Source organism: Cynara cardunculus (assembly GCF_001531365.2).
Source record: "Cynara cardunculus var. scolymus isolate 2C chromosome LG 16, CcrdV1, whole genome shotgun sequence".
In the NCBI taxonomy this organism is placed as follows: Eukaryota; Viridiplantae; Streptophyta; class Magnoliopsida; order Asterales; family Asteraceae; genus Cynara; species Cynara cardunculus.
Window position 1 is genome coordinate 14,749,734 of NC_037543.1, and position 9,758 is coordinate 14,759,491.

Consider the following 9,758-nt stretch of genomic DNA (forward strand, 5'->3'; position numbering starts at 1 on the left):
TATTAAAATAAAATAAATTTTAAATTATTTATCAATAAATTTATATTTAATTTCATTTAAGAAACATAACTTCTAGAATAGTTATATATATTAATGAATAATCATTCAACTAGAAATGTATTTGTGTAATGCAGCAAAATACATCTCGATATTAATATTTTGTTTTATTCTTTGTATCAGTCGATGTTATAATACGGTCTTATATGATTTTAAGAAAACGATAATATTTTACTTTTGAATAATATAAATCTTAAAATATTATATAAAAAATTTAGAAAAATATATGGATATTAGTATTAAATTAACTATTTAAATTTTTTATTTTTTATGTAATTTCTTTAATTCAAATTTTTTCATTATAATTTAGTTTGAGTTCAATAACGAATTAATTTATATTTAATTTATCTAGAATGATACTCGTACAATGCAGCAAGATACATCTTGATTTTAATACTTCATTTTATTCTTTATCTCAGTCAATGTTATAATATGATCTTATGTGATTTTGAAAAAGCGATGATGTTTTTATTTTTGAATAAAATATAAATTTGAAGATACGATAAAATTTTGACAAAAATATATCGATGTTAGTATCAAATTAACTATTTAAAATTTCTCGTTTTTTGTGTAATTTCTTAATTCAAATTTTTTATTATAATTTAATTTGGGTTCAATAACGAAGTAATTTATATTTGGTGGCTGTTTGGCGGTTACTGAATGATTTAGTGTAGAATAATTAAGTGATCAGAATGATTAAGAGGCCCTTATGATATAGTTCAAAATGAAATATAATTGTTTGTTAACTGTTTACAATAAAATTAGGGCGTTGAATGATTAATGAATGCGTAAGATACAAAATCATTCAGAGGGTTTTGGAACTATTAAGAGGCAGATTCTTTTTTTACCAAACAAAATTCATCTCTTAACGATTCAAAGTCTGCCTCTTAATGGAACTATTAAGAGGTAAATAAACAACCCCTTGGTTTAATAATATAATTTTTTATAAAAATAATAATTAAGTATTTTGTTAGGACTCAATGATTATCCTGATTATATTTTAGATCTTTTTATATTTTAAAATGAGATGTTTATTCTTTATTTGATTATATTTATTCGCAGTTAGTTAAACGAATTCAAACATGAAGCTTTAATAAGTTGTACTTACGCACAATTTACTTATAATCTTGAATTTTAAGTAATATGCATCAATAAACAGTACATCATACATAAAAAACGATTTTTAAGAATTTTGTCAAATGTTTTATAATATAGTATAAACAATTGCTTCACTAAATATTTTAGCTATTACGAATTTATATTTAATAGAAGAAGATTAAGTGGAACATGTTTATGAAATTGTAAAGATTTTATGATCTCAAGTATAAAATATTGTAATTGATGATTTTTTAAGAATTTTTTGAAGTCATTTTACATTTTGTTAATTAATTTATCAGTTAGTTTTTTGCTAAATGCGATCAGGTCATCAACTAGTTTATCATCTAACAACTAACTTATCAAATATCATATAGTTTATCAGCTATCAGTGAACTTGTCAGCTAATTTACAAAACATCGCCTAAATAAAATGTGTCATAACGAAAAAGTGACATGACATTTTTCTGAAAGGGACAAAGCACAATGTGTATCGTTACTTTTACGAAAATATCGGCATATAAGTAAATCTGAATTGAAATCTTACCCAGATAATAATTGAAAAGTTGTTATGTTTTACAGGAAAAAATGTTGTAAGATCAGATGTAACATATGACATTGTAAAAAACGGTAGCCAAACATCGTGCACACACATAAAACAGGTTATTTTTTTTTACAGTTTGAAAGAATTTTCAAAATAGTATGAGAATATGAACTTGATAAGGAAATCAAGTCAATTGATAGGAAAGTTCACACTATAAAACAAAGAGGCTTCACTGACAGAAAAATCTGTCAGTAATCTGTTGAAAAAAACCATCACCGGTGATAGCGAAAACAGACACACAAACACAAATGTGGCACAATGGATATGGTAGCTACATATGTTGCCTCAAATCCTAAGTTTCACTCAAAAATGAAGCACCTAGCTCTTGACTATCATTTTGTTCATGAGAATATCCAAAGTCGAAAGCTGCGTGTTTCATATATCTCTGGCAAGGATCAACTAACTGATGCTCTTATTAAGCCACTTGCAAAAACACGGTTCAACGAACTTATATCTGAGACTGGTCTCACTATTCGATCGTCCATCTTATAGGGGCATGATAGATATACACAAAATAAATCCTATATTAAGTAATTATTTCCTCATAGTCACTTGATTGTAAGTTACGATTTAGTTCTGTAGGTTACGATTTACTCAGGATGTATACATATACACACCTACAAGTAATAATACAATTAAGTTTTTTTCACTCAATCACGTTCTTACTTCTGTAAAATCCTAAACATGCTCTCTCTTTCTAGAAACTAGACGGTTTTAACTGACTACAAAGCTAAAAGTTGTGTCCAAAAATGAAAAGAAACTAGGGTTTGATAAAATAGTTTGTATATGGGACTTAAATTATGTTTCACCACACTCTACATAAGATGCATGGATCAAATAATTAATGTGTTTTAATTATTTGGTATAAAACTAAAAATTAATGCATTTGTACTATGCATTTTGCTTATACGTATACATATTTGCTTTTGCACAGGTATATTGGCAACTAGTTATATATATCTATACTATCTTATAAATGAGATTTTTCAAAAGTTTTAAAAACAAATTTTAATGCACAAAGTCTTAAAAGTCTTAAAAACAACTCATAATGCATTAAGTATTACTACTTTATGCATTTAGTTTTAAAATCTTTTAATCTACAATTAAAATAACATATAGTACAAGTTATCAATGCACATTACTATTTTTTATTTTCATGTTCCCAAAATACTTTTGACACCTTTTCACTCATGCTTTCACTCTCTCATACCTTTATGTCTTCTCCCATCCCCCAATGTGAGATTCAAATTGATATTCACCATAAGTTATTAAAAGTTCTGTTATTCATCTCTCATTCAATTGCTCTAGAACATCCGGTCTCGATGTCGATCTCTTAATTCTTTGCTCTTGGTGTAAATCGAACACATTTATGAAGTCGTTTAAATATGTTCCATTTTAAATATATTGGATTTTAAACTGTCATACATTTTTTTTCATCGATAGACCTATAACTCTTATTTATTCAAATTGTATTAATATGTAAAGACCAAGTGTAATTTATATTATTGTTAAATCTTCTATAATAAAACTAGTTAAACTTCAAAATCGTTAAAATTCACGGCTACCGCCGCATTGCGCGTTACATAACTAGTATATATATATATACTCATGACAATACATATAAAAAGATCGAAAGAGTGAGAAATATTAATTACTTTATTTCATTTGTGTTATTTGAACAATTAAAACGATAGAAACAAAAGACTAAGGATTTGCATGGCATGCAGGTAGGGTGATCATATATATGATCAATCGACGGGAGAATAAAGTGTAGGAATCAAATGTAAAGAATTTTTCTTCGTTACCAAAACTCCTCCTCCTAAGGTCTCAGCGGTATCAACGTTGGAAGGGGTTAATCCATGAGGGAGCTTCCAGTCATAGTTGTTAAGCATTTGAGCAAGAAACAACTCCGTTGTTCTTAAACCGAAATAAATCCCAGGGCATATTCTCCTCCCAGACCCAAATGGAAGGAACTGATAATCGTTTCCTAAAAAGTCAACCGATGTTTTCTGAAATCTCTCCGGTTTGAAGCTGTCTGGGTCCTCCCAGTATTCAGGATGAGTCGCACATGCCCATGCATTGATGAACACTCGATACTTGACAGGTATATCATAACCATCAATCTTACATTGTTCCCTACAGTCATGTGGGACTAATAAAGGGAACGGAGGGTGAAGCCTTAGAGTTTCTCTTATAATACACTGCATATAGCTTAAATCTTGTAAGTCTGCCTCTGTAATTACTGTCTTTCCCTTGAGGGCTGCTCTTATTTCAGCTTGTACCTTGCTCATTATAGTCGGATGTTTTATCAGTTCTGTCATTGCCCATTCAACTGTTGCTGTTGACGTATCCGTGCCTCCTGCAAACACATCCTGCAATTGCATGCATCTTGTTCAATAAATAATTACAACTTAAATTACTATCAAGAGTTATATAATTGGTTTAATTAATTAATGAAGCATATGATGTATTTGGTTACCAAAAACAAGGCTTTCAAGACGTCGTTGGTGATGGGAAACTCAAGACCACCTTCCTCTCTAATCTTTAGAAGAGAACCAAGAAGTCCTTCCTCTTCCTCTGCCTGATCACCATCTCTTTTTCTCTGTCGGTGCTCATCCAAAATGTCATCAAGGAGATCATCATAAGTCTTCTTCAGCTGCATAACCCTAGACCTCCTTTTGAATTTGTCAAGGAACTCCAAATCAGGAAACATATCCGACATCCCGCTTGTTTCTCTTTCCATCGCTTCCATGAACTCTATCAGACGATGCTGCTGTCTACAGTTACTCCCAAATGCTGATATGCACACAACGCTATTAATACCTTGAGCAACCTTTGCATGGATGTTTACGGGCTTTCCACTTGATAACCGGAAAGCCTCCAACATACGACCAATCTCTTGTTCTCTGATCYTTTGGAAAGATCGCACTTTYTTAACACTAAGGAGTTGCAAGGAAAGGATCTTTTTCATTTGTCTCCAGTACTCACCATACTGAGCGAGGACGATGCCTTGGTTACCAGAGAGTACCAACTCTGCTAAAAGCACATATGGGCGGTCAGCGATGGCGATATCATTGGTTTTCAACACCTCTTTGGCTAGCCGAGGTGATGAGATGACGACACTATTGATTTGGCCGAGTTTGACGTGCATGATGGGGCCATACCGGCTAGCCAAGTCACGGAAAACACGGTGTGGAAGAGCTCCGGCCACCTGGTGTAAGTTACCGATTAGAGGCAGCTTTGGTGGCCCCGGAGGCAAGTTTAGAGCTTTGGGTTTCTTGTTGAGCACAAAGTAAAATGACAAGATGAGAGAGGAAACGATGAGAAGGATGGTGATCATGATTGCACGTAATTTGGATCAATGGTGATTTAGCCTCTAACAGATGGAGTAATTTATAGAGAAATCATGTTTATTTTTCTCCTAAAAAACCAACCATATTAATTTATAGGCAGTTGGAAGAAACAGGGTTATTTAGAATTGCAAATTTCAAACAAAAAAGTTTTTTTTTTATCTCTCTCTAGAGAACTTATTTTTATACCTTTAAATTGACTAACTAATACCACAATTAATGTAAAAATGACCCATTATTTGTTTTGATTATTTAATGTCAAAATAATTAATTTTAATTACATAATTAAATCTAATTTTTAATTATTTACGTCCTAATTAATAATCAATTCCAAATTTGGACATAATTTTTGATACCCAACTGTTGTCTTTTTTTGAGCTTTATCACGGTCAAAATGCCTTGATTAACATCTCACAGACTTTATGGCTTTCAGGGAACTTCCGGTTATAATAGTTATGAATAGATCTTTTTTGGGGTCGCGAGCTGTTTGACCACTCGGTTTTTTTTCCTGTTCTTTGATTGGTTTTGTCTGTTTTGTTTAATTTATATATCTTGCAAACAAGTCTCGTGGACCTTTAGTTATTATACTGTATATTTTTCTTTAGCGATTTAATGAAAATCGTCTTCTTTTCGGATTATTATTTTCTAAAAATGCATACCTTTACTATATGTGAAAACCAGTAGGGTTACATTTTGGTCTCATAGTTAATGAAGTTGTATAACTTGACTTTTTCAATATTTTGTGCCAACCCCTATTATGGCTCATGAGTAATTGCACCGTATTCCTAGCGCCGTAAACGAACCGAACGTTCAGCGAACCGTTCGGCGGGAAGTTCGTTTATTTAATAAATAAACGAACATGAACAATTTTTTTTGTTCGTTTAGTTAAACGAACGAACATGAACAAGAGTCTCGTTCATGAACGTTCGTTTATATTCATTTATATATTAAATTTAATATATAATCTTTTATTTATTTACTTTGAATTCAAATAATATTTATTTATGTTCGTTTAACCCGTTCGTTTATGTTCGTTCGTTTAGCATGTTAACAAACAAACATAAACGAACACAAATTAACACACCTTATTTCTAAACGAACAAACACGAACACAAAGATTTTCGTTCGTTTGTTCAGTTAAGTTAAAGAAACGAACATGAACAAGCCTCCGTTCGTGTTCGTTTACAGGTATTCCCAAGTATTCAAATGTCTTTCTATTAATGCTACTATACTTAGGTTTCTGCTTTTTTCTACGATAATTGACATTCGTAAGCTATAATAATATATATGACTTATATTTCCGATACTAATAACATACCAAAACGATATTGTGTGAAAACAATACTACTGCTATATATATCTCAAACGATGTCGTTTGATGAGTTGGCATTTATTTCATAACCTTAATTTATGTGCAACATTTTTGCTAACTTTTTTAAGAAGACAACTAAGTACAACGAGGGTATAACTCAACTTCTACCTCCTGAAATACTTCAACAAAATTTTGATTTGCAGTTACACCTCTTTTGAAATTCATTTTTGGAGACTCTGCTACATATAAAACTTTTGATTACATTGTATAAATGAGATGACAGAGAATATATGTTAAAAACAAAAGTGGGTTAAGCCTAAAACGATTAACAATCTGAAACTAAACCTAAACCATTAATTAATGATTTGAACTTAAAACCAAACAACTAAAGGTTTGAACATAAATAACTTCGGTTATAGTTTTACACAGGTCGATAAAAGACCCTAAACACATGTAAATTTGGGGCCCTGTTCAAAATCTCACATTTAACATGCTAAGGGACGGACCTGCTAATTTGAGTAATTTCCCCTTACAAGTGAAGCATCTGGTGTGATGTGAAGCTTGGATTGCGAAGTAGCAAAACGAGAAGATAGATGTTAACGACGCTTTCATCAAAATATCAGCTAGCTAAATAGTTGTAGGCACATACGAACATGCAGATGTACCACTACAACAAAATTGAGTTTATAAGACACCCCAATCTCTAAGCGTTCTAATAGACCGTTATATAGGACTTAAATTATAGGACCAAAATATAAAGCATCCTATCTAAAGGTGTTGTAATAAGTTTATATGACGTTTTTGGACGTCTTAACAAGTTTTTTAGGACATTTTTAATACAAAGTGTCGCATTAGCAACTTTATAAAAAGTGTCCTATAAACTCAATTTTTTATAGGACATTTGTTTTTATAGGACAGTTTTTCAAATAGTGTCCTATAAAAGTTTGCTAATGGGACGCTTTATATTTAAAGTGTCCTAAAAAACTTATTACGACGTCAAAAAACGTCATATAAACTTATTACTAACACCCTTAGATATGACTTTTTATTTTTTTGGTCATATAAAAAGATCTATTAAGACGTTTAGAATTTAAGAATGTCCTATAAACCTCATTTTATTGTAGTGTGTTTGAACAAAACCATGTCCCTGTTAAAATGCAACTCAATCCCAGTATCTGACATGCATCTAAAGAATACTTTAAAGATATAAGAAAGGATCAACCATAGATACTCTAAAGAATACCTAGAGAAACTGATGAGTGATTTTGTAAAAAAAACATAAGTTGTTTCAAATAAGCAATCCCAAACACCCCCTAAATCCCCTCCCGAAAAAAGAACAACTATAGTTCCAATATCCTTTAAGACAAACTAGGAATGAAGCTTTTGAATTAAATCATAACGAAACGATGGAGAACTATGAGTCTAAAAGTTACGTAGCCGAAAACATACACAATGACGGTTGACGCAAAATACCCAAACCGAGAAGCATCAGGTACACACTAAACAAATCCAAAGGGATTATATCAATCAAGCCTTATAATACGAACCGGATACTAGTGGTTTCACCGTAGAACATATGTCTCAGTATAATCAACCTTTAAGGATCAATAACTGCAAATATATCATGAAAGTGTAGTAGTGGCATGAAGTACCTTTGCATATACATATGTTTTTTAGGGTTATAGAATGCCACGTTTTTGAGTATTTTCATATACAAAACCCATGAACTCACTAAGTTTATTCGAATATCATTTATCGTATGGAAGGTCCATTTGATACATAGACACATTAATTTAGCTGGAGTTTGTCACGGATCATCGAGCCATCTCTTCGTACCRTGTCCAAGCACAAAGCCAAAGACTTCAACAACAGTCTCACGCACCTGCTAGCCTAGTCGCCCATAAGTTACAACACTAATTCACCATATTAGCATAACAACTCATGCCACCAACAAATGCTTCACTCTCGGACATATATCCATGCCCAACGTGGCTAACAGCACATCACTTTCAACGCCCAACATCTGAAGGTAAGACGGGTTCGACGCACACCTCTTCCATTGAGGGAAAGTGTAGTGATTTGGTATGGGACAAACTAAAGGTGTACGGATTTTTGTATGGTTTTCTTTTTAAGACTTCTATTATGTAATTGGCATTTGATTCCTAATATTTTAAGAGATTTTAATGGTTAACTAGTTAAGTATTTATTACTGAAAAGTTTAATTTGATATTTAAGAGGTTGTTTGTCTGCTGAATAGTTTGGTGCAAAATGATTAAGTTGTCAGAATGATTAAGAGACTTTCATGATATAATGCAAAATGAAATATAATTGTTTACAATGAAATCAAGACACTTAATGGTTAAGAAGATACAAAATCATTCTGATGCTTTTAGAACCATGAAGAGACATACTTTTTTTTTGTCAAATAAGATTCATTTCTTAATGAAACTATTAAGAGGTAAACAAACAAATATAAAAGATAGAGTTTAAGTTAAATTTTATAAATTACTGGGTATTAAATAGACATTAATTTGAGTATTTTATGAATACGGTGTCATTATTCATTAGCCACGATAGGGGGTGGCACAAAATGTTTAAAAAGTCAAGTTATACAACTTCATTAACTATGAGAGCAAAATGTAACCCTACTGGTTTTCACATATAGTAAAGGTAGATGAATATGCATTTTTAGAAAATAATAATCCGAAACGCAGACGATTTTCATTAAATCGGTAAAGAAAAATATACAGTATAATAACTAAAGGTCCACGAGACTTGGATTTGCAAGATATATAAATTAAACAAAACAGACAAAACCAATCAAAGAACAAGAAAAAAAACCGAGTGATCAAGCAGCTCGCGACCCCAAAAAAGATCTATTCATAACTATTATAACCGGAAGTTCCCTGAAAGCCATAAAAGTATAAGACATTTTGACCGTGATAAAGCTCAAAAAAAGACAACAGTTGGATGTCAAAAATTATGTCCGAATTTGGAATTGATTATTAATTAGGACGTAAATAATTAAAAATTAGATTTAATTATGTAATTAAAATAATTATTTTGTTCATGTTTCCCTATAAAATTAATTATTTTGACATTAAATAATCAAAACAAATAATCGGTCATTTTTACATTAATTGTGGTATTAGTTAGTCAATTTAAAGGTGTAAAAATAAGTTCTCTAGAGAGAGAGAGAAAAAACTATTTTGTTTAAAATTTGCAATTCTAAATAATCCAAGTGCCTATAAATTAATATGGTTGGTTTTTTAGGAGAAAAACAAACATGATTTCTCTATAAATTACTCAATCTGTTAGAGGCTAAATCACCATTGATCCAA

At 31.2% G+C, this 9,758-nt stretch overlaps 1 protein-coding gene across 1 annotated transcript; it reads right to left on the reverse strand.

The window, feature by feature from the left end:
* Positions 1-3,394: 3,394 nt before the first annotated feature.
* Positions 3,395-5,099, reverse strand: LOC112529598 (costunolide synthase-like). The gene is made up of 2 exons (XM_025140922.1): positions 4,235-5,099; positions 3,395-4,127 (listed from the first exon to the last, which is right to left on the reverse strand). The coding sequence occupies exons 1-2, from the start codon at positions 5,093-5,095 to the stop codon at positions 3,504-3,506; spliced, it is 1,485 nt and encodes a 494-aa protein (XP_024996690.1). The 5' UTR covers positions 5,096-5,099; the 3' UTR covers positions 3,395-3,503.
* Between the last annotated feature and the right edge of the window lie 4,659 nt (positions 5,100-9,758).